This window comes from Oncorhynchus masou, chromosome 8 (genome assembly GCF_036934945.1).
Source record: "Oncorhynchus masou masou isolate Uvic2021 chromosome 8, UVic_Omas_1.1, whole genome shotgun sequence".
Lineage (NCBI taxonomy): Eukaryota > Metazoa > Chordata > Actinopteri > Salmoniformes > Salmonidae > Oncorhynchus > Oncorhynchus masou.
The window spans coordinates 28,649,382-28,674,190 of NC_088219.1; the positions used below are offsets into that span (position 1 = coordinate 28,649,382).

The 24,809-nt window shown below is 42.6% G+C and overlaps 2 protein-coding genes across 2 annotated transcripts; both read right to left on the bottom strand.

Annotated features, from left to right (window-relative positions):
- Positions 1 to 11,162: 11,162 nt before the first annotated feature.
- LOC135544495 (G2/mitotic-specific cyclin-B1-like) lies at positions 11,163 to 14,446 on the bottom strand. The gene is made up of 9 exons (XM_064972150.1): positions 14,354 to 14,446; positions 13,970 to 14,104; positions 13,764 to 13,871; positions 13,439 to 13,621; positions 13,185 to 13,343; positions 12,288 to 12,524; positions 11,903 to 12,043; positions 11,656 to 11,766; positions 11,163 to 11,531 (listed from the first exon to the last, which is right to left on the bottom strand). Exons 1-9 carry the CDS (start codon positions 14,372 to 14,374, stop codon positions 11,427 to 11,429), a joined length of 1,200 nt encoding a protein of 399 aa, XP_064828222.1. The 5' UTR covers positions 14,375 to 14,446; the 3' UTR covers positions 11,163 to 11,426.
- Positions 14,447 to 15,295: 849 nt separating this feature from the next.
- Positions 15,296 to 21,372, bottom strand: slc30a5 (solute carrier family 30 member 5). Its single transcript, XM_064972149.1, has 16 exons — positions 20,947 to 21,372; positions 20,478 to 20,600; positions 20,316 to 20,382; positions 20,115 to 20,200; positions 19,905 to 19,992; positions 19,695 to 19,782; positions 19,502 to 19,578; positions 19,196 to 19,366; positions 18,733 to 19,027; positions 18,372 to 18,580; positions 18,040 to 18,197; positions 16,777 to 16,906; positions 16,346 to 16,604; positions 15,958 to 16,184; positions 15,674 to 15,802; positions 15,296 to 15,573 (listed from the first exon to the last, which is right to left on the bottom strand). The coding sequence occupies exons 1-16, from the start codon at positions 21,015 to 21,017 to the stop codon at positions 15,403 to 15,405; spliced, it is 2,349 nt and encodes a 782-aa protein (XP_064828221.1). The 5' UTR covers positions 21,018 to 21,372; the 3' UTR covers positions 15,296 to 15,402.
- Between the last annotated feature and the right edge of the window lie 3,437 nt (positions 21,373 to 24,809).

Sequence of the window (24,809 nt, forward strand, 5' to 3'; positions counted from 1 at the left end):
ATAGTGAAGAAAATGATGACAACAATAACGTCTAATGTAAATGGCCCCTCTAACAGTACAACGGTCCCCAGCTTGGCCACCCCAGTTGAAATGGTCCAGAACCGCCATTGGAAGGTAGATGAGTTTCTCTGAAATGTGGGATGAAACATCCTGTCAAATGGATCATTTCAATCAGTCTAGTCTCAATTTCTGTGTCGAGCACAAGAATGTTTACTTGAGAGGTGTGCTGTTATGAATTATATTTTATGGGTAATTGTCACATTCTGACCTTTATTTCCATTTTGTCTTTATTTAGTATGGTCAGGGCGTGAGTTGGGGTGGGCAGTCTGTGTGTGTTTTTCTATGTTGGGGTTTTTAGTTCAGCCTAGTATGGTTCTCAATCAGAGGCAGGTGTCGTTAGTTGTCTCTGATTGAGAATCATACTTAGGTAGCCTGGTTTTCACTTTTGAGTTGTGTGTGTTTGTTGCCACAAGGTACGGTTTCGTTCGTTTCACGTTTATTGTTTTGTAGTGTTCAGTTTATGTCTTTAAATAAACGTTATGGACACTTACCACGCTGCGCATTGGTCCTCCGATCCTTCTCGCTACTCCTCCTCAGAAGAGGAGGAAGAATGCTGTTACAGTGATAACCTACATTTATTCTGTGGGCTTAGCCACATACAACCATGTTGATGTAGCACTTATAGAACAGGCTGAATAAAACCAAGTCTGTTGTTGTCAGATGTCCTCTGTAATCTCCATCTGAGATGTATCGTTTTTTAAAGACCGAATCAGATGGGGTTACATAATTTTTCAATTGACACCTCTACAGTCCTTCATTCATGTCCTGGACATCGGTTGTAATGATACGACCTAAGGGAGTTGAATGCCCATCTCTAAAGACTGCTACAGGATACTGTGGCGGGGAACGTTCCACAGCTGGATCAATCATTCAGTTTCAGTGTCAGGTGCCCTTGTCTGGCTCCACGGGGCTGTGTGACATCATCGCCCACCGCCCGCCCATCTCTGAAGGAGGCATCGACTGGTGAAGGGGCTCGTGAATAATTTAGGAGCTCTGGTGCACTTTATAACCTGGCCTGCAAGGCTGCTTGGGACATTCATTGTAAGTGCATTAGTATGATAGTAGTAGGGGGAAACAAGCCTTTATTGACTAATATAATCAATAGCACCACTTCTGTTGAAAAGGACTGGGGGTGCGCTGGACAGATGATTATATAGGATAAGATTAACGACAGAGCATTGGTGGCAATGAAAGAAACACAGTTCTGGAATACTTTTCTAATTGAGGTGAATTAGTTTCCCATATTCTGTTGAATAGTCCTACCAATGAACAGATGTTGGCTGCAAAACAGACAATAAGAAAAGTTCTTCGTGTTGATTCACACAGTAATTTACTATTCATTTCCTTGTCTGAGCAAAGAGCCATCTGTGACAATATCCACACACAACACATCCTCATGGCAAGGAGATTACTTTTTCAGGAGGGGACTAAGCATGCACCTCTGAAGGGTACCCCCGTCAGGAAGTCCAGGATCCACTTGCAGAGGCAGGTGTTTAGTCCCAGGTCCTTAGCTTAGTGATGAGTTTTGCGGACACTATGGTTTTGAACACTGAGCTGTAGTCAATGAACAGTATTCTCACATGGGATAAACAAAATTAAAGTTTGTTAACAGTGTCCAAAGAAGGGCCAGATGTATACAGAATGGTGTCGTCTGCGTAAAGGTGGATCAAGGAATCACCTGCAGAAAGAGCAACGTCATTGATATATACAGTGGGGCAAAAAAGTATTTAGTCAGCCACCAATTGTGCAAGTTCTCCCACTTAAAAAGATGAGAGAGGCCGGTCATTTCATCATAGGTACACTTCAACTATGACAGACAAAATGAGAAGAAAAATCCAGAAAATCACATTGTAGGATTTTTAATGAATTTATTTGCAAATGATGGTGGAAAATAAGTTTTTGGTCAATAACAAAAGAGCAGTGATGTTTTGGGGATGTTGCTGGGCAACACAGACTTTCAACTCCCTCCAAAGATTTTCTATGGGGTTGAGATCTGGAGACTGGCTAGGCCACTCCAGGACCTTGAAATGCTTCTTACGAAGCCACTCTTTCTTTGCCCGGGCGGTGTGTTTGGGATCATTGTCATGCTGAAAGACCCAGCCACGTTTCATCTTCAATGCCCTTGCTGATAGAAGGAGGTTTTCACTCAAAATCTCACGATACATGGCCCCATTCATTCTTTCCTTTACACGGATCAGTCGTCCTGGTCCCTTTTCAGAAAAACAGCCCCAAAGCATGATGTTTCCACCCCCAAGCTTCACAGTAGGTATGGTGTTCTTTGGATGCAACTCAGCATTCTTTGTCCTCCAAACACAACGAGTTGAGTTTTTACCAATAAGTTATATTTTGGTTTCATCTGACCATATGACATTCTCCCAATCTTCTTCTGGATCATCCAAATGCTCTCTAGCAAACTTCAGATGGGCTTGGACATGTACTGGCTTAAGCAGGGGGACACGTCTGGCACTGCAGGATTTGAGTCCCTGGCGGCGTAGTGTGTTACTGATGGTAGGCTTTGTTACTTTGTTCTCAGCTCTCTGCAGGTCATTCACTAGGTCCCTCCGTGTGGTTCTGGGATTTTTGCTCACCGTTCTTGTGATCATTTTGACCCCACGGGGTGAGATCTTGTGTGGAGCCCCTGATCGAGGGAGATTATCAGTGGTCTTGTATGTCTTCCATTTCCTAATAATTGCTCCCACAGTTGATTTCTTCAAACCAAGCTGCTTACCTATTGCAGATTCAGTCTTCCCAGCCTGGTGCAGGTCTACAATTTTATTTCTGGTGTCCTTTGACAGCTCTTTGGTCTTGGCCATAGTGGAGTTTGGAGTGTGACTGTTTGAGGTTGTGGACAGGTGTCTTTTATACTGATAACAAGTTCAAACAGGTGCCATTAATACAGGTAACGAGTGGAGGACAGAGGAGCCTCTTAAAGAAGAAGTTACAGGTCTGTGAGAGCCAGAAATCTTGCTTGTTTGTAGGTGACCAAATACTTATTTTCCACCATAATTTGCAAATAAATTCACTGGATTTTTTTTCTCATTTTGTCTGTCATAGTTGAAGTGTACTTAATGATGAAAATTACAGGCCTTTCTCATATTTTTAAGTGGGAGAACTTGTACAATTGGTGGCTGACTAAATACTTTTTCGCCCCACTGTATCTGAGGCTGTTGAGTGGGGCTAGGGGCTCCGCAGTAAAATAAAACAATGATAACTACCCTAAACAGTATACAAGGCATATTGACATTAGAGAGGGACATGAAGCGAGGCATAAAGCAATCACAGGTATTGATTGGGAGAGCTAGCTAAGACAATAACGGGTAAGACAGCAACAGCTAATCAGCTTAGACAACAACAACAGGTAAAATGGCGATGAATGGGAAGAGAGGGTCAGTTAACTACACACAGGGCCTGACTTCGAAGGCTGGGGCTGGCAGATAAACAAAATAAACAAAATGGAATACCTTGATTAATGAACAGTCCAGCAGGCATCAGCTATGTAGCCAGGTGATCATAAGGTCCAGTGAAAAGCAAAAGATGAAACAGGGAAGTCGTTACTACACTAGCAAGCGGGAGACACGGCGTTCATAAAGTTAGCAGGCCGGGGATAGCAGAAGCGTTTTCACCGACATCCGACAAAGGCCGGTTGAGGGCACATCGGAAGGAATTACATTGGCAGACCAGTTGTGATGGATCGGCGGGGCTCCGTGTCGACAAAGGGTCTAGGCCAATTGGTAAAAGAGGTATTGTAGCTGGAGTATTTTAGTTTGTTAGCCGGGAGATGCGCCTGACTCTAGGCTAACTGGTGCTAGCTTTGGGACAAGGGCGTTAGCCACTATAGACACTCGGTAGCAGCTAGATAGTTGCGATGATCTATTGCAAAGGTCCAGAGTTTACGGCAGGAATCCGGCGATGTAGTGGCTTCTAGTCGTGTTAGTGAAGGGTCCGGGAGGCATCAGCTGTGTAGCCAAGTGATCATAGGGTCCACTGAGCAGGCCGGGAGTTGGGCCTGGCTCAAAGGCTAGCTTTGGGGCTGGGTCACTCGGTAGCAGCTAGCTAGCTGTGATGATCTGGAGTAATGGTGGAGAAAAGCAGTCCGAAATTCTCGGGTTGATATCGCGCTGGGCAGACTGGCGGGTATTATCCAGGGAAAAAGCAGCTGGTGTCTGAGCTTGAGCTAAAGGCCGCTAACAATGACTAAATAGCTAGAAGCTAATTAGCTGGTTAGCATCTGATGACTAGCTTCTGATGGAGGTTCTAGCTATAATAGCAGATTCGCATCACATTGGGTGAGGCGGGTTGCCGGAAGGTATATTTAATTTAAACATGGTAAAAGAGATTGAAATATATACAAAAAAAACAAAAAAAGACTCCATTTACAGAGGGCAACAACAAACACTTATATGCCATCTTGGAAAGGGCTAGCAAGTCTGTGCTAGCAAAATAGTCCTGTAGCGTAGCATCTGACCAATTCCGTATTGAGCAAGTCACTGGTGCTTCCATTTAACCGGGCAAGTCAGTTAAGAACAAATTCTTATTTTCAATGACGGCCTAGTAACAGTGGGTTAACTGCCTGTTAAGGGGCAGAACAAGAGATTAAGAGATTTGTACCTTGTCAGCTCGGGGGGTTTGAACTTGCAACCTTCTGGTTACTAGTCCAACGCTCTAATCACTAGGCTACCATGCCACCCATTATTTTTGCTTGTAAGCAGGAATCAGGAGAATATAATTATGTACAGATTTTCCAAATGGAGGGAGAGCTTTGTACGCATATCGGTGTGGAGTAAAGGTGGTTTAGAGTTTGTTTTCCTATGGTTGCACATGTGACATGCTGGTAGAAATGAGGTAAAACGGATTTAAGTTTGCCTGCATTGAGGTCCTCGGACACAAGGAGTGCCGCTTCTGGATGAGCATTTTCTTGTGTGCTTATGGCCTTATACAGCTTGCTGAGTGCCGTCTTAGTGTCAGCGTCGGTTTGTGGAGGTAAATAGAGGGCTGAATTGAAAACTCTTGGTAGATAGTGTGGTCTACAGCTTATCATAAGGTACTCTATCTGAGACGAGCAATACCTTGAGACTACCTTAATATTAGACATCGTGCACCAGCTGTTATCGACAAATAGACACACACCCCCACCCCTTAGCTATTCTCTCCTGCCGATGCACAGAAAACCCAGCCAACTGTATATTATCTGTATCGTCGTTCAGCCACGACTCGGTGAAACACAAGTACTTACAGTTTTGATGTCCCATTGCTAGGATAGTCTTGAACGGAGCTCATCCAGTTTATGCTCCAGTGACTGCACGTTGGTTAGTAGAACGGATGGCAGATGTGGGTTACACACTCACCGCCAAATTCTCACAAGGCACCCTGATCTCCACCGGTATCTCCTTTTTTCATGTGATTTCAGGTGATTTGTGCCTTGAATTTCCATATTTTCTTCAAGCGAACGATGGGGATTTGGGCTTGGTCTCAGAGAAGCAGTACATCCTTTGCGTCCGACTCATTAAATAAAAAATCTTAGTCTAGTTCAAGGTGAGTAATCGCTGTTCTGATATCCAGAAGCTCTTGGTTGTCAGACAGAGAAATCCCCAAAATCAGTCTTCTTATAAAACCATCTAAATGGTTTGGCCTACAAACTATTATGACCCCTCTATGGAAAGATGAGACTCTCAGGAACACCATGGTCTACTCGTCTGAAGTCAGTACAACTGATCTGCCAACTTCTGTCTGTAGAAGTCTGAACAGTTTGGGTTACACACTAATATGACCCCTCTATGGAAAGGTGAGACTCTCACAAACATGTACCCAAGGCATCACAAGACTTGTCTTAAGAGACCTGGTACCAGTTTTTTTAAATTAATGGAAGTATACATGGAGACAGTTTAGTGACAAAAAAATAAAATACAAAATCCTGATCTTTCATACAGCTCTCAGATATAGGACAGACACCTCAGAACAAACTTCCTTTAGGTTTTTGGAGGGAACTATCTGTTTTTCCATGTAGTTAAATCAGTTATTCAATGCATTTGTAGGAGCTAATAGCAGTAAAATAACATTTTAAAAGTATCAACTAATTGTTTTAAATATTTTCATACTTCACAGGGTCTTGAAATTCAAAATCAAATAGCTAAATGATCATCCTATGAAATTCCATATAGCTTAGTATAACCCCCCCCCCCCCCTCCCTCCCTCCCTCCTCAGTTTAGACAGGCTTAGACTAGAGGGTTAAGGCTTAGATTCAATCAGATCTAGTGATAGCAGACACCTGCATAGAGGATGTTTGGCGGTGTAGGAGGTGGAACTGCGTTTAACCTAGTGAGTAGCTGCTCTTGCAATCATTGTCACAAAGCCACATCCGTCCCACTGGCCCGATTTTCAGAGCGAGAAAGTGTCGGCTGTATATAAATAATTACGCTTAATTAAATTGAAAATACCATTAAATTGAATGAGGATTTCATCCAAATCGAGGTGTAGATTACGTAAAATGTTAATGTCACATGCACAAATTCAGGGAAATGCCTTTCTTGCTAGCTCTAAGCCCAACATTGCAGTGATCAATAACAACGTAACTGTTACGCTGGTATTAACGATTCGGGAGACAGGCGCAAGAACGCGTAATAGTTTTTTTTATTACACCCCAAATTACGGCGTGCAGTGTAAAGGCACGGGGACGAAGACCAATCGAACACGTAACAAAAACACAGGGTTGAAACCCAAACAAAAGAGCGAAGTGTACCTTGAATAAATAACACTAGTGGACAATGATTATCACACAGGACGAGACCCGTAATCATCTGCGCAATCCACAAGGGCACGAAAACCAAAACACACAGCACGGGTACTCCCACGCACCAACAGACATAGTAACAATAATCGACAGCACCATGGTGAACAAAGGGAACATATATACGAATGCAATCAGTGGGAATAGGGGCCAGGTGTGCACAATGAAAGTTCCAGAGATCCGTGACAGTAACACAAAAAATAACAAAGTAGATCAAAACACACAAGATATAAAATAAGAAGAACACAAAGTAAGTAAGCATACCATAGACAGGGTCAGTTCCAGCACCATATTTACAATGTGCAAGGATACTTGATCGATAGAGGTAGATATGTATAGGGTAAAGTGATTAGGCATCAGGATATGCACTATATATACAAAAGTATGTGGACACCCCTTCAAATTAGGGGATTTGGCTATTTCAGCCACACCCTTTGCTGACAGGTTTATAAAATCGAGCACACAGCCATGCATTCTCCATAGACAAACATTGGCAGTAGAATGGCCTTGCTGAGGAGCTCAGTGACTTTCAACGTGGCACCTTTGCATTGTAGTGTATGTGTCTAAGTCAGTCTGGAATATAACCAGTCTGGTATTAATAAATTGTGTATAGGGATTGGGGTGGAAATATGGTTTTGGGAATCAAGAGTGGAGCTATCTTGAGCATAGATTACAGTACAGGACATGGTGGGATAGACTGATAGTATAGAATGATATGCTTTGGAAATCAGCCATTTTCTGTCAGATTTTGCACTTCCTTCCAAGGTTGAAGGGCATTTTCCACAGAGGGTTCTACATGAAACTGTCCCTGTTGCTACAAATCTTGTTGTATCCTATGTTTTACATGAAATGTTTATTGATGTAGGCATACTGAGAAAACCAGTGGTTCCAAGAATGAAGGGGCAAAAATGTTTGTTTAAAAATAACTAAATAAAACAAGACTTACAGGCAATCTTGGTCTCATTATTTCACATATCGTAAACTCAAAACATCAACAAAGTACATTGGCATTAATCCTTCAAAAATGTGACTATTACTTAGAAGAGTGTGATTCAACTCATGATAATAAAGGAGTAAAATGTTAACTTACAAAACAGCCTCTAGCACAACAACACAGTGTCAATGTTCCACATTTCTATGGATAGAAAGCAAAAAAAGGGTATTACAATTTATCGGATTTGACTGATCAAATATAAAGCTAACTATCATCAACATCATGCAATGGCAGTGTTTGCCATTTTGACAAGGCAATTAATATACAAATACTATGTTACCAGTGTATCTTGTGTATGGTTACAAAGTCAGATGAATTGGGAAGTTCTCAGTTCTTTGAGCAAAGGCATCCAACAAACAATTTCAACCTTTTAATGTACTGAGTGGGTTTGGTTTAGTCAGAAAATGCGCAGTATAAGGATTCATGTTGTACAGGCTGTTCAACAAATGTGAGGGTATGAACTTTGTTGGGAAAAGAAGATGAAAGAGCTGTTGCCATTCAATTCTTACACAGAGAGGTTACGTCATTTAGCAAATGCTCTTATCCAGAGCAACTTGCAGTAGTGAGTGCATAAATGTTTAATACTGGTCCCCCATGGGAATCAAACCCACAACCCTGGCATTGCAAACTCCATGCTCTACCAACTAAGCCACACTGGACCTGTGTGTTCCACTCACTAAATTGGAATGAACCAATGAGTGATTCCTTTTCACACCTGGTTGAAATAGACCAGTGTTCAGGCCACAATAGGAGCCTTTCTTTCCTTCATGTGCCATTGAGCAGCAAAGGTTGGTAAAGTTCAGGAGGCACACCAATTTTTATTTGAAAATCTATAAATTGTGAAAATGAATGCCCCTGTGTTTATTTGTGTTTCACTTTCAGGGCCAGAGACTTCAGTCTGGTTGCCAGCTGCAGACCTATTAGTACCCCACAAAAACCCTAACATCACAGCTGTGGCGTTGTGTTTGTTTGACTTTGTCATTATTGAATTGAGACATGCAGGCACAGTGGATGTGAATTGAGAATGTGTATTGACTCATTTTGAAGGGTGCACTTGTTAAGTCCTGACCATCTCAGATAATGTTTAGACTGAGAAACACTTCCAAACTGTTGACTCTGGTCTTGGACAATTCAACTTTGGGTGAGTTATGTATCTCAGAAATTTGAAAGGTATTTCTGAGGCCAAGTTTTCCATTCTTTCTGGACCTCAATGCTGACTCTTGAATTCATTTATTGAGGAGGGCTTGAATAAACACAGAATATGGCATGAGCTTTTGTGCCTTAGTGTTGATTGAATGTGTTTGAATAAGGATTATCCCAAAGTTGCCTTCAAGCTGTCATCAGAGAGTGTGTAATTTGATGTAATTCTTCACAAATCATAAATACAGTTTTGACATATGGTATATGGTTGTTATTCAATATTCAAACAATAGCACACAGGGTAATGAGAGAGCGGTCATTCACCACTACGGTTGAGTGGTTACTCCTGTTTTCTATCTGCTATTCCACTATGTCATATGACTGGTTTCTTTGAAACTTCCACAAAAAAAAAGGCCAAAAATCCAGTGTTCCTGGCTGCTTCAACCATACGGCTTCAAGCTCCACAGGAGGAATCTGTCTTGTAAACTGATCTGGCTGGCCAGTCATGACCTCAGCCTTCAAGCATGAGTTCTCAGCAATGGTCTGGGTTTAAAAGAACAGCTTTCCAGTGTAACTGAGACTAATTGGCATCTGTCCCTACGGAGAGCAGCAGAAGGTACAGTAGAGCTGAAAAGATGAACCTATAGACACCCTTTAAGCAACATCCCCTTGTGCCTCTGATGACAGAAGGTAGGCTAAAGAATATAGGCTGAGGAGTCATTTGTTTTATTTTTCCCCACTTTGCATTTATTGTGCTCTTAACGCAATTTACTAAAGCAACTTTGTTTTTTAATTCTGCAATAGATTCATATTTTTCTGAGTGCTGCAATGTTAACTGGCAATGTGAACTGTGCAACAAACTACAATAAACCAAGTTTTCAATGCCAAATAGAAACGTATCTTTGTGATATTACTCATTTGGTGACAGTTTAATCACAGTATGTCGCCAAGCTGTTGTCCAACAAACAGGTTGAGAGCCGTCAGCAGATCTGTGAATGATGGTCTGTGATCATGACGGATACAGAGGGAACTCTGTGAGATGACAGGTGGCCGTGAACAGCATTAGCTCTCTGAGAATCCTCTTGGGGGTCTCATGGAACAATGTTCCCTTGGCCCTCAGCTGTGGATGGGCTAAAGTGACAACTTTTGCCTCTGCTGTGTCCATTAGCTTGATGTGATGAATTGACTGCTTGCTCCAGGACAGATTGAGTCCTGTTTCTTTTAATGGGATCCTCATATTCCTTTTGAGAATACCCAAGGTCTTATTCTACAGCTTTGCTTACAATGGAGCCCCCGAGCAAAAATATTCACTACAGTGCCTGAAATAAAGCAAGGTGACATTGTTCCTAAACCAGAATGTGGGTTCAGAGGGAAGGCTAAACTCATTAGAATGGCTGTTAGCCTCACTGGAAGTGTAGGAAACATGTTATTTTGAAGGTTGAACAAAATTAATGTAATTGCAGAGGATACAGATCAATGTCCTATAGGAATAGTGTCAAGAACAGTTAAGACTACATGTGGCAGAGTCTAGTGGTTAGTGTCAGGCCAGTAGGCAAAGGTTGGTTTGAATACCTGAGCAGACATGGTGAAAATGGGCGACGTACCCTTGAGCAAGGCACTTACCAATTTGCTCCAGTTATATGGCTAACCCTGTAAAGGCACACCAGCTTGGTGTGTTAACACATGAGATTACCAGGTCATTGTTACCTTGGGTTCAGACCCCAAAAATGGAAGAGTCTAGGTTACAAAAGCAGAGGACTTAATGAGATGGACCAGAGGCTGGCCAACAGCAGAATGGCTCTGACCTGAATAATGTCTGTGCAGATGCTCCTTAGAGTGCAGTGAGAGGCCTTGAAAAGGAGTAGCTCTGAGCAACTGGGTCAGCCCAGCCATGTTGTCCAAAAAATAAAAAGTGTAACAGCGTGAGTGTCTTGAACACATGTGAACACCAGCCATGCTCAGTTGCCATTTCCCCTTTAAGCCAGTCAAAAATATAACTCAAACAGTTAAATGCCAACCAGAATTTGTGCTCGTCGGCAAATGTACAAGTGATGGCTAGAAAATGGCCAATTGTAAACTAGCTGCACTTCACATGAAATTGCCAAGACAGAAACTAAAGCACTGGCTCCTTCTAGTGGACAATATGAGGTATTACAATAAATAAAAGTATGAAACAAAACAGGATTTAAAAGTTTATAAAATGTTTATTGGCATTACATGAATATACAGTCTTGATCATACATGCAAGTTAGTGATTGCCAGGCAGAACATACCTACTTTAGGTCAATGCATTTCATTACCAGGAAGTCCAACACCCAGGTGTTGGAACACAAGCTGTACACTTCCAACACTAACATTTCTCCCAGTTGTTAAGACTTAACTAAAAAAAATAACATATAAGTCATACATTCTGTACAGTACAAGCAGCACATAGCGCCAGCAGGCATCTCATAGGGTGAGTTGTTTTGCAAGGTCCTTGATCAGCGAAGACTTTAGCTGTGAAATAGTTGCAATTCTCATCTGCTTCTGACTAGAGTACTTGTTCTTAACCGTCTGAAACAAAGAATTAAATCAGGGGGACAGGGGCCATTTGGTAGAATAATTTGAACTAATCATTGGTGCATGTAAAGTCGAAGTGGCATTCAAAGCAAGAGGCAGTACTTTGTATGATACTCACCATATGCTTAGTTTGTCCCTCGTTCACCTTCAGAACATTTTTAGCGATGTGCTGCATGGCATGGACCAGGCTGTCTTCTGTGTAGTTCATGTAATGCTGTAGTGTGGAGCTCTGAAGTGAGGACACAGAGCAAGTAAGACTAAGCAATAGCGAACAATGGCCTAGTTTCACTGGTCAGAATATCTAAAAATAAAAGGTAGATGCCATTCAGAAAAGTGAAGAGAACTAAAAACTGATGACATCTTACCCATTCGCCACAGTTGAAGACCTTCAGGGTGAGGGCAAAGGCTGCACTGGCCACCTGGGAGGGAGGGAAGTGCACCATCTCGTAGTCCACCATGGTGAGCTCCACAAAGTACTTTGCCAGGGTGTGGTGCTCAGCAGTCACCTGGAGAGATTTTAATTGGTGTGAATATAGGCCAGGGCTGTCCAACCATCTGCCAAAGAGCCACAGTCCTATAGATTTTTTGCACCAAAGCCAATCCAGTGCACAAGATTCTAATTAGCTGGTTGATAAACTAAGCAAGTTAAACCTCTGGTTGGAGCAAAAACCTACAGGAAGGTAGCTTTTTGGGAACAGGGTTTGAGCAATATAAATGGAATAGTATCAGTGTTGAAGGAGGTTGGCATACCTCGCCAATCTTTGAGGCCCTTCTGAGGAACTGGAGGGGGAGAGGGCGGCCAAAGCTGAACTTCAGCACCCTTAGGATCTTCATCTCCATGTCCCTGATCTGTGCAGTGGTGTAGGCCTGGTCGGTAACAAAGGCAAAGTCCACGATCTCCGGAGGGTACATCTCCTCGTATTTGGAGGCAATGAACATGGCTGTCACACCAACAAGCTGGAGCTGCTTTTTGGGCACTGGGTTATCCTGGTGAACGAGATGTCAGTCAATTGGGACCACACACAGTAATGGGAGCAAATTATTTGTGGTTGTGTCCAACCCATTTTGTTGCTCTGCCCCAACTTGAAATCCTGGATTGGCAAAAAATAAAATACGCCTACTAGCGTGTTAAATGAAGTGTCTGCTACATCCCCACCATGTGGCCTCCCGAGTGGCACAGTGGTTTAAGACACTGCCACTAGAGATTCTGGGTTCGAGTCCAGGCTCTGTCACAGCCGGGAGGCGGTGCACAATTAGCCCAGCGTCGTCCGGGTTAGGCCGGCAGGGATAGCCTTGTCTCATCACGCACTAGCAACTCCTGTGGCGGGCCGGGCACAGTGCACACTGACACAGTAGCCAGGTGTTTCCTTCAACACATTGGTGCAAATGGCTTCCAGGTTGGATGGGCATTGTGTCAAGAAGCAGTGCAGCGAGGTTGTGTTTGAGGACGCGTGGCTCTAGACCATTGGCTCTCCCCGAGTACACACGGGAGTTGCAGCGATGAGACAAGACTAACTACTACCAATTGGATATCACGAAATTAGGGAGAAAAAAAGGGGGTGAAACTACATTCCCTCAACTTCAAATAGTTTCAGATCAGGATGTCTAGGATAGTTGGTCAAGGGAATGTTCCCACTGGCTTATTACCTGAAGGAAGCGATCAATGATTCCCACAGTCATGAACATGGTCTCCTGCAGCAGGCGGAACTTGATTTGGACCTGGACGAGCCAATCGATGAGGATAGCACGCATGTTGCCTGTAACTTCCTGTCCCTCCAGATAGTTGGGTTTGACAGCCTGATCAATCTGCAAGGGGAGATGACAGAGGGCCATGTAGGCAACAGGCACATGCCGTAAGACAATGCATTTGATGGACATAGTTACTCCATTTCAAAACCAACCTCAAGTTTCTGGAGATATTTGTAGATGTCCTTCACATAGTCACTGCAGAGCATGGGGTTGTCGTAGTCGTCAGCATCTACATCCTTGATATTAAGTAGGACATCTGAGAAGGCCTGGCACAGCTCGTTGGGAGCACAGCCAGAGGTCTCCATTGGTGTGGGAGACATTGGCTCAGGCAAAACCTGTCAGATAAATATCAACGTCTGTACTCAATATGGGGTATAGTGGTGAACAAGGTCCAAAACGTGAATGGAGAGTTGAGCAGATTGAAGGCAAACAAAAAAAATGAAGCAGACAAATTGCCCATCACCCCAGAAGTCTCACCTGAACAGGGGCAAAAACTACTATTTTTGGTGGTTGAACCTCCTGGGCTTTTTCAGCCCGCGTGCTGGTCTTCCTGTCAACCACTTTAGTGGTTTCTGCCTTTGCATTCTGTAGAATAATTGAAGCGCAGTATTTTAGTACAAAAAAAACAAACATGGCAACTAGATCGTAAGAAATACATAGAACACACTTTTCCGGAAACGCACCTTTTTCAAAGTCTGTCTGGGGACTCCAACATTTCCGATTTCGCCGAGCGCAGCTCGTTGTCTCAATGTAGGCTTAGTTCCCAAAACAGCCTTGCCCGGCAGAGTAGTTTGGTTCTCTGAGGAAGCCAGGCGACTCTACAGCAATAAAAGAAACCATGTAGCGAGATTTATTCACACAGGCAAATAAAACAAGGGATGTCGAATACTGAATGACTACAGTACACTAGAATGTCACGAGAAGGAAACATTTTTTGCAGATGCACGAGGCGATTTCACTCATCGCCATCTGAGCTCCAAAAATTCTAAACTAATGCATACAATTATTTTTTTAAATGCCACGACTACATTACAACAAAGAGAAATTCAGCGAAACATAAAACTTACTCTGGTCATAGGGAGAGCCATTTCGAAAGATGAGGTGATTTGTTGAAGACAGAAAACACTGCACTGTACAATACCAAAGAGTGAATCACCTTGGTTTAAATGCAGGCTTACTCGAATCTCATTCGCTGCGTTCCAAAATTCATTGTAATATGATTGGATGATACGCAGCCGCTTAGAATGCGTTCCTAGGACAACCAGTAATGACGACAGGATTCATATTTTTTTTTAAGACTTCCGCCTCCTTATAAATAAGAAAAATACGTTTTGTTTCAGTTGAAAACAAAGGCACTTTATTGTACTTAATTACGGTTTATCAACTTGTTTTGTTTGTTTGTTGATGTTTTCTATTATGTAATGAATTATATGTTTGCAAATATATTTTTATTTATTTTATTAGGCAAATCAGAAGAACAAATTCTTTACAATGACGGCCTACCGGGGAACAGTGGGTTAACTGCCTTGTTCATGGGCAGGACAGAATTCTATCTTGTCGGCTCGGGGATTCGATCCAGCAACCTTTCGGTACTGCCCAAACTCTCTAACCACCTAGGCTACGTGTCGCGCCTAGGAGCACCATCAGCTGCTAATTTCCCCAAAGATTCTTAAAAACCTTTGATTTTGGCTCTGTTTTCTCTGATAAAATGCAACTGTGATGGTGGAGTTATGTAATAAAGTGTACACTTGTACTACACTGTTATTTGACTATTTACGGTCTTCTTATTACTGCATTTGTGCTAGTCATGTAGGTAACAGGACATCATGACCATACAACACACATTTCTTATATTGTGTTAATTAACCTCTGATCCCATAAATGTGCTCTGGAGGCACATCCAGCTCTGCAGTAGCCACATATCTAGTGCATAATTACTCTTCTAAAAAAATGGAGAAAGAATAATAGAAGAACATAATAAAGAGAGTGGTTGTGGTCCAACTAAGATAAAAGTTATATATTCAATTTTTATTTCACATGAACCGCGCACACACACACACACACAAATGCAAAAAAAAAAGAAAGAAAAAAAGGTTATTTGGTACCACAGAATAAGTTACATGATACATGTTCCATCTTTCAGATAATTCATGGACTCCATTTGTTGTGTCATTGCCAGAACATCATGGAATCCAGTAGTGAGGCCAGACATGTGCTGGAAATAGGCCTCCTTCTCCACCTGGACAGATAGATTATTCACCCCGGCATCTTTCAGAATAGCAGTCACCTATAAAGAACAACATGAAAATGGTTTGAGATGTATTATTCGTGAAAAACACAATTAACTTAACCCCAAAAATAATCAAGAAACATTTTTTTCCACTCGCCTGCTGTATGATCCTCTGCTCCACAACGTCTGACATCAGCTGCAGGTGAATCGTTCCTGCGATGACACTGGCTGAGTGTCTCCAAAAGTGAGGGTCGCGGTAAGATAGCACACCTTCTACTTTCTCAATCTGAAAGAGCACAAAAAAATACCCAATCTGATTATTCATTGTATGGTGCGCTCTTCAAACACTATCAATCAACTGAACACAAATTGAATGTACGTAATTACAATCTTTCAATTTTGATTTACTTTACTATGTATGTAGAGGTTTTGCTATCCAACCTTTTCCAGGGCGATGTTGAGGTCCTTCTCATGTTCAGGAGGCGTCCTCAAGAGGAGGACCTCGGCTGCATCTGTCAGCAGCGGGATGACACTGAGGAAGATGAGGGTGGAGATGAAGAGGGAACAGATGGGGTCAGCGATCAACCAGCCAAACTGACGAATGAGGATTGTGGAGATGATCACACCAACACTGCCCAGGGTGTCAGCCAGCACGTGCAGAAAGACCCCTGGAAAAAAAGATGTGATTAAACACTGACTGTGGTCCGTCATACAGTAGAAAACAACGAAGAGCAAATGAGCACCTAATTTGGACGTACATTCATAACACCTCTCTTCAGCTCAGGTCTAGAAGGAATTATGAACAGTTTTTATAATGTGGATCACTCACCTCTCATATTGGCATTCATGCCCCCGCCATGGGAGTGGCCATGGCTGCTTCCATGACTGTGTCCATGGCTGCTCTGCCCATGCCCGTTTCCACCGTGCCCATGTCCCCCATGAGAGTGCCCGTGCTCGCTGTGCCCATGCCCGTGGGAGTGGCCATGATCATGTGATGAACAGTTGCTTTTAGCAGCACCGTGGGAGTGGGCGTGGCTGAAGGCACAGATACCCACGAGGTTGACGAGGAGCCCTCCAACTGACACAGGCTGGGGAAAAAACAGATGCTGTGTTATCAGGGTTACCAGACGAACATGTGTTTAAACTCTTTTGGACAACCTACATATTATTAGGCAGAGAAACTTGAATATGTTTGATACAAATGTTAACATGATGAACATAAAGAGGCATTATGAGAAGCTGTAGAGATGGTTAACTTACTGTCAGCATGTCTGTGTTAATGTTGGGAGGGTCTACGAGTCGGGTGACCGACTCCACAAAGACAAAGAAAGCTATGACCATGAGGAACAAGCCATTGATGAATCCAGAGAGAATTTCAACCCGGCCATATCTGCAAATTTAAACAGAACATTGATCATTCACATTTGAATTTCTCAACTTGACAATAATAGCTCCAGATAAGAATGAAGATGTCCAATTAGGGCTGGGCGATATGACGATATATATCGTGTGACGATAGAAAAACTTCTATCGTTTATTTTCGTTGTGTCGCAAATCACACTCTTTACGGCAATATTTTTTGTCGATTGGACGACACTGTGTTCTTCCACATGTGCGGAAGGAAATTTGCAACACAAACAAACATGGAGGAGAGTGAACGTGACACAGAGCACGAAGAGGAGCTCGTATCTAAAAGTGGTGCTACTTCGGTCGCTTGGACGTGGTTTGAGTATCAAAAGTCTGACACGGGCCAGAAAACCGTCCTCTGCAAAATATCCCGCTGGCCGGTCCCGACAACAGGCTCAAACACCACTAACCTCTTTCACCACCTATGCAAGAATATTGTGAAACAGCATGGAGAGTCTAAGGATGAGACCCAAAACAGTACAGTCGAGTGCTCAAAACAAACCCCCGACTCAGACGTTGAAGAGGCTTTTGCCCCCGGCACACCATATGGCAAAGAATCAGGAAGATGGAAGAAGATAACAGCTGCCGTTACAACTTACATCTGCAAAGACATGGCTCCAATTTACACGGTCGAGAAACAGGGGTTTCGTGAGTTGGTGCTAACACTCGACCCAAGGTACCAAATGCAAATTGATATAAGTGACAAGTATTAATGCCAAAATAACATGCAAAACATATATATATATATATATATAAATATATTTTTTTAGGCCTATATTTGTTTTGTTTGCAACTATAGTTGAAGTGTTTTCTATTTACCTTTTTAGGTTTCATAAATTTGGTTACATTCTTAATTATTCTTAAATAAAAGGAGAAATAATCATATGAGTAGGTACCTTTTATTTATTGAGTATAACTCAAAATGTAATAAGAAATAGGCCTTTACATGTAGTCATTTCATATAAACTATTTATTCATTGAATTTACAGAAAATGTGCTATATCGTAATATGTATTGTTATCGGGATATGAAATGTACTTATAAATCGGGATATGAGATTTTGGCCATATCGCCAAAATACCTCTTAGAGCAGCTTATCTCCATTACTGAGCTTACCCATAAGAGTATATCCTGGTTGCTTTCCAGCGTGTCATGAGAGCTGCAAAGAGGCCCAGCACTAGAGCAGAGCAGTCAAACAACATGTGGAAGCCATCAGAGATCAGGCCCAGGCTGTTGGTCCACACACCGTAGAAGAGCTCCACAAACGTGAAAGCCTAGAACGTGGAAAACAAGAAGTAACACGCAATTTAGTCAACTAATCTTAATTTTTAGCTACCACAAAAAGCTCTGTCGACAAGACATGGTACTGAAATTCTCAAGTCTAGATCACCCAGTCCAGTCATCTGATATTCAGTCCTGTGTATTCTCATACCTGAGGTTCTACTTACCAGATTGAGACAGAGGAAGTAGAAGATCTGTCTGGAATCATACTCCTCCAGGATCTGTTTGAGGGAGTCTTTGATGAAGCGGGGCAGAGACTGGGACGTGTGCTGCAGGGCGTCCCCCATGAAGTTATACAGAGGGGTTCCCTCTGGGGAATACCCCACCAAGGTCCCCTTCTGACCCTTCTTCGATGGTGACGACAAGATGCTGTCAGCTGAAAACAGTGAGTGGGGCATTTACGGTATATGACATGCTCAATGAATGCCACCTGAAAGTTAGACAACTTAATGCCACAGTCCTTACTCTGACGAAAACTGTCTAGCCACCATGAAGTCAGTCATTACTACTGCCGGTACTCTCACTCACCCATTATGAAGAAGACTGCACTGACCAGCACCCCCCCAGAGAGCACATGCTCCGTCTCTGTGCTCTCTTGCTGGGGGGTCTTGCTCATGGTCCGGAGCTGTTCCGTCAGCGGGTGGGTCCAGAAGTTGGCCAGCAGCAGCCCGCTGAGGAAGAGAAAGATAGAGCCGTAGCGGGCACACCTGGGAGCCTCCATCTTGGTGATGCAGATTGACTCTACATAGAACTCCAGGATCATCACAGAGAAGATGATCATCCCAAATGGCAGGATAAGAGCCGACCATGACTCCACTTTGCTCTGGAAATTTAGAATCACAGATTAGGCACTTTGTACTCTTTATGCAGAAACAAACCCCCAATTGTTTGGGCTCTGAACCTTACTGAGACAAAATATTTGTAAGAAATCTGATAAACATGCATTATAGATGCCTTAGAACTGTGCTTCCCCATATTATCCATCTCTTACCTCTGTGGTGGCTGAGAGCACTATGACCCAGGGCAGCAGGACTATGGAGGAGACCAGGTTATCCAGGGCGTACAGGCGTTTGGCTCCCCCGATCTCCACAGACAACTTCCTGGAAGCTGTGTGGAAGCCAATCTTCAGGCAGAGAGACACCACCAGCAACACAACCCCACCCTGAGAAAGAGAGCATTAGTGGCTTAACTTTTCTTAAAGTGTGGAGAAAGGAGAGAAGATGGAGTTGAGACAGAGGGAAGATTACATCCACTAGACAAGCAAATACTGTACTTGTGATGTGATTGATTTCCTTACCTTGTGATCTGCTACCCCCAAGAATGCAATAGCAGTATAGAGAGCATGAGTGAGGGCACTGTCATGGTGTCCTTCAGCTAGAAGAGCAGATGATTAAGGGAAAGACTATAGAGGTTAGACATTATGATCACCCATTCAGAGAAAAAAAAATGCATTTGTACTTCTATTCTATCGTGCATTTCAGAAAGGATACGATGTTCCGCCATCTTTGCCATGAGGTCATCATTGTCAAAGAGAAGGAGACAGATGACAGCGATAATGAAGAGAGCAGCACCTCTGGTCTACAACACAAACAGACACGTTGTCATTCACCACATCCACGGGGGTTTGGAAGACATTGAAATGAAGATTGATAAGACTGTTTAGAAAGAACATAAAAAAACAGATGCACACGTGTACTTACCTTGGAGGGGCCACCTCCTGAGCTTGTGAATAGAACACTGAGGAGTGCGATGACCACCACATCGCTGTGCTCAAACAGTAACAGCGTCCTGAGCAAGAAGGAAAAAAATAGGATCTTATCAAGGGGTGTCTGAGGTCGTACAAGTAATGACATCAAGAAACCAGACCCTCCATTCAATCAGACGGTCACACGGATGACATGACATCTTACCTTAAAGGTCCACAGAGAGTGAGACCAAAGAAACCCAGGAGGGAAATGATGCAGCTGATGACCGAATGTTTGAGAAGCTTGATCCACTGCAATAAAGATGGGTGAGGGTCACGTGATTACTCCTGGAGTGCATATGCTGTCTATGACACATTATTTGTGTCCCTGAGTAAGACCTGAACTGAAAGCAATGCAAAAACATACCTGTCTCTTTGAAATTGCTTTCCCAGAAGAGAATGGTTTTTGGAAGAAAACCAAAATCACTGCACACCTACACAGGAACAAAAGACAGATGTATTTTCCATACATAACAGAATAAACTCAGATTTTAATCGGAGGAGAAAAGGGTAACCAGGAGCTACTCACCCCAATTTTAGTATGAAGATGAACTGAACAATATGGACAACTTTGAGGAGGTCATATGATTCAAAGATCCCAAGTGCCTTCAACACCTTGGACACAAGCAGTAACACTATGTACCTGGTTAGCCTGAAAGAGAGAATAACAAGTCAAATGCAATCTCAGAACATGATCTTGCCCACCTAGCTAGGGAAGACTAGTGATGACAATCTGTGACATAAACACTGCCATGATGTAAACAATAGCCTCACTTCTACCGTAGGCTAGCACTGAACAGAACATACAAGCAAATACTCTGAATTCATCAACTAATCTGGTACAATCGTCACGGGATATATAGTTAGTCAGCGAAGATAGCAACTGTCCTAGCTGAGGAACGCTCAACTCTGTTCTATCTTGGGCATTCCTCAGCTACAGCTAACCTAAGCTGCCTAACCACAACAATTGAACATTACTAGAAAACTAGAGGGCTTACCTGGCATTCGGTACTTCAACCCTGCCAAGCTGTCCACTGGAAAGTACATTGCTGCTGTATTTGTCATCCATTTGTATAGCTAGGCTGAAATTCAACAAATGTAATGATCCATGCGACCAGGCTGGTGGTTGCTAGCGAACGTTGGCCTTGTAAAGTTGTGTCAAAGAGATTACTATAGTAGCTGTTGTTAGCCAGCTAGCCGGCTAGCTTATCATATAATTCAACAAGACATCGTAGCTAGCTAGTTAGCAAGTCCTCCCTCTTACAAAACAGATGCAGACCATGTTCGTTCAAATATCCGGCATAATTAAGAATATGGTATCATAAACTATTTGTAAAATTGCTTCCAAAGGAAAGAATACCATCCCAGATGGTCGCGGCCACACTTCCGGATACTGTAAACGTTTCCACGTCACAAATTCTCGAACCTAATGCCGCGTTCAAAACAATTGGAATTCGGAAAAATACGAGGTCAAATCATGACGTGAGTGAACCTCAGGTCAGAAAGTCGGAGCTCTAGGCATTGGCCCGAGTTCCCGAGTTGAATTCCAATTTGGATGACCGTTCAAATCGATTTTTCTCAGTCGGAGTTTGTTTTTTCCGAGTTCTCGGTGGTTTTGAACGTACTAAAGTTCCCAGGTCCGAGTTCCCATCAGTTCTGCTTTGTGCAGCCAAAGTGAAATTTTAGCCTTTCCTCAAAAAGTTTTCTATTTAGACTTTGGATTACATATTTTATACTGCTGTAGGGTACCTAAACATATACATTGATTACTGCTCTTACAAATAGTTTTATGAATACATAATTCCAATATACTTATTTTGTAAACAAACCACATATGAAGGCAGCACAAGCTGTCATGCTCTTATCTATGCTTTATGTATGCAGCTATTTGTAAACAGGTATGCCTTCAATATTTTCAATATGTTTTATTTTTTTATTTTAGTAATGCAGGAACATTTGGTATGTACAGTCTTCAGAAAGGTCCGCACAGTAAAAGCAGGATTTTCTCATAATATCCCTTGTGTCCTCCTGTTTCACAAAGGAAACGGGGTAATGAGTTAATGTCCACATCATTTAATTCAAAATCAATCTCCAACTTTCTCCTGATTCTCACTCAGTGTTGTGTTGTGTTATTCACCCGTGTGTGCTCCTGTAGGGTTCTTTTGTACATGGTCTCAAACTCTTCCATCATCTTCTTCAGGTCCAGCTCAGAGTGGCTCAGAACACCCTGATAGCCCTGGAGAGGAGTTTTATATCTTTAATTATCTTTTAATTATCTTTGAATTATCTACCAAATACACCATCTAATACAGTTAAGCACCAACGCGTGCACACACACACACACACACACACACACACACACACACACACACACACACACACACACACACACACACACACACGCACACACTCACACACACACACACACACACACACACACACACACACACACACACACACACACACACACACACACACACACACACACACACACACACACAGACACACACACACACACACACACACACACACACACACACACACACACACACACACACACACACACGCCAGTAAGTCTGCAGAATATGCACTCTGCTTTATCATTACATTTACAGTACATGACATGTTATAGTAAATTACATACAGTAAAAACACACTTTAGTGTTCTTACAGTATGATCTATTGACAGTATACACTGTTCTGCCCTTTGAATTGACAGAAGACCCTGTGGCCGTGTGCTGACTGACCAGCAGGAGTGAGCAGTGGTGTAAATGGTGAGAGCCAGCAATGACATACGGCTATTCAAAATAAAGCAGGCCATTGAGGAGACCGATGACACCTTTACCAATGTGGCGTCCACCAGCGTAACAACAATCATCTGCCTTTCGAAGGGGCACCAGGTATCTATGAAACACATTTACCTTGTGCCTTTTGCGAGAAACAACATCTGGGTGAAACAACTGCGGGCCGAGTATGTTCAGGCACAGTATGTTCAGGCACTATATTGTAAGGTTCTGTATTTATTTTCTTAGTCAACCTTGTGTTCTGTTTCTTTGTGTTCTTGAACATAGCCTTGTTTCTTTATGTTCTTGAACATAGCCCTGTCTTTCATTTTTTCTGTTGATTTCACCTGTGTTAGTTACTCACTTGGTCTCATCAGCTCCTTATTTGGTTCAGTTCATTCTGTTTGTGCCTTTGTGAGGTATTTTCCTAGCTCGTTTGTGAGAACCAGTTATAGCCTTCATTCCTAGTTTTGATTCACCTGCCTGTTTGCCTACCTGTGTTTGACCATTGCCTGCCTGTGACCACGATTCCTGAAAACATCTGCGCGTGAATCTACACCTTTTTCTCCCTGAGTATTCATTACATATGTACTGTATTACTGTTACTATTCGATGTACACATTACAATATCATATTGGAACTATACTGTAAAAATAACTGACAAATATATACTTCAGAGGGTGATAGTGCTTGATGCTGCTGTGAACTATCACAAGTATATCTTTGTTGATGGAGCGGGCTTTAACCTGGCCAAAGCTCGGTCCAAGTGCCTGGACAACGTGAGGGAAACATCTCCATGTGCGCAACTATCTCTGAAGATGGTGTGGTAGAACGTAGGTCATTACTTAGATCCTACAACGCTGCACACCTCATTGTGTTTCTCAATGAAATTGAGCAGGTCTGTCAAGGTGGAAGGTCACCGATGACATTGTGTGGGACAATTTCAGGTTCCACCATGCAGACTGGGTTCAGGCATATGACCCTGTTACTGCCCCCATGCTCTTCTGTCCTCAACACTATTAAGTATTTTTTTTCAGCATGGATGATCGCCGTCCTCATGAGCGTGTATGAACACCATCCCCATGAGCTTGCCACCTTCCTTCTGGCAATAGACGAGGCTTACGACGACATCAATGCAGACCAAGGTCAAGCTTGGATTCGCCAAGCCAAAAGGTTTTTCCCGCGATGCATGAACAATGAGATTCACAGTGATGTGGGTGAGAATGTACGGCCAAATGCTCAAGACAAGCATGATGCAAATGAATGCGTGCTAAATGTTATTTTATTTTAATTAATTTAATTTGTTTAATTTAAACACGTATCTTGCATTGAATGAACTGGTAGTTAAAACGACTAAATGGAAAATATATAGAATTATGTTGTGTTTTGGTGATTAAACCAATGTTCTCATTACATTTCACAATAAACTTTTATATTTTTAATCAATGGTTGTGTGGTGAGAGATGTTTACAATCCAAATGAATGCACATTGAGAAGTTTTGAATGAAAGACTGGCTGTGTTACACGTGTGACCAGTTTGTAATTTTGTACTAAGAGTTGTGAAAATATACCAACTTCACATAGAAATATGAGTTATAGATATAAGGGGTAGATCAGCTGAAAATTCAATATTCTGGGTTCTGGAAAATATACTTCACAGATGGTACAATGACTATCTACACTGTACTTCCTTGATTTGTCACATAAACTGAAATTAAGCAAACGTTTAGAATTTTAGCAACCAGGAAATGGTGGAAGGATTTCTGCATAGTGCACCTTTAAAGAGAATGAGCACAAGTGCATCAATACTTCTTAAACGTTCCTTATGGTCACAAGGTCGCAGAACCAGACGGATTACCAGGACGTGTACTGAGAGCATGCTCTGACCAAGTGTCTTCACTGACAACCTCTCCCTGTCCGAGTCTGTAATGCAAACATGTTTTAAGCAGACCACCGTAGTCCCTGTGCCCAAGAACACTAAGTTAACCTGCCTAAATGACTACAGACCCTTAGCACTCACATCTGCAGCCATGAAGTGCTTTGAAAGACTGGTTACGGCTCACATCAACACTATTATC

Coding starts and splice junctions, on each gene's coding strand:
- LOC135544495 (XM_064972150.1), bottom strand. CDS start 14,374: ATGGCTCTCCCTATGACCAGA. Junction 13,344..13,438: donor AATATCTCCAGAAACTTGAG/GTTGGTTTTGAA, acceptor CTCCCCTTGCAG/ATTGATCAGGCTGTCAAACC. Junction 11,767..11,902: donor TCTTCAACTGTGGCGAATGG/GTAAGATGTCAT, acceptor TCCTCACTTCAG/AGCTCCACACTACAGCATTA.
- slc30a5 (XM_064972149.1), bottom strand. CDS start 21,017: ATGGATGACAAATACAGCAGCAATGTACTTTCCAGTGGACAGCTTGGC. Junction 19,783..19,904: donor CAGGAGGTGGCCCCTCCAAG/GTAAGTACACGT, acceptor TTTGTGTTGTAG/ACCAGAGGTGCTGCTCTCTT. Junction 16,907..18,039: donor ACCAGGATATACTCTTATGG/GTAAGCTCAGTA, acceptor TTAAATTTGCAG/ATATGGCCGGGTTGAAATTC.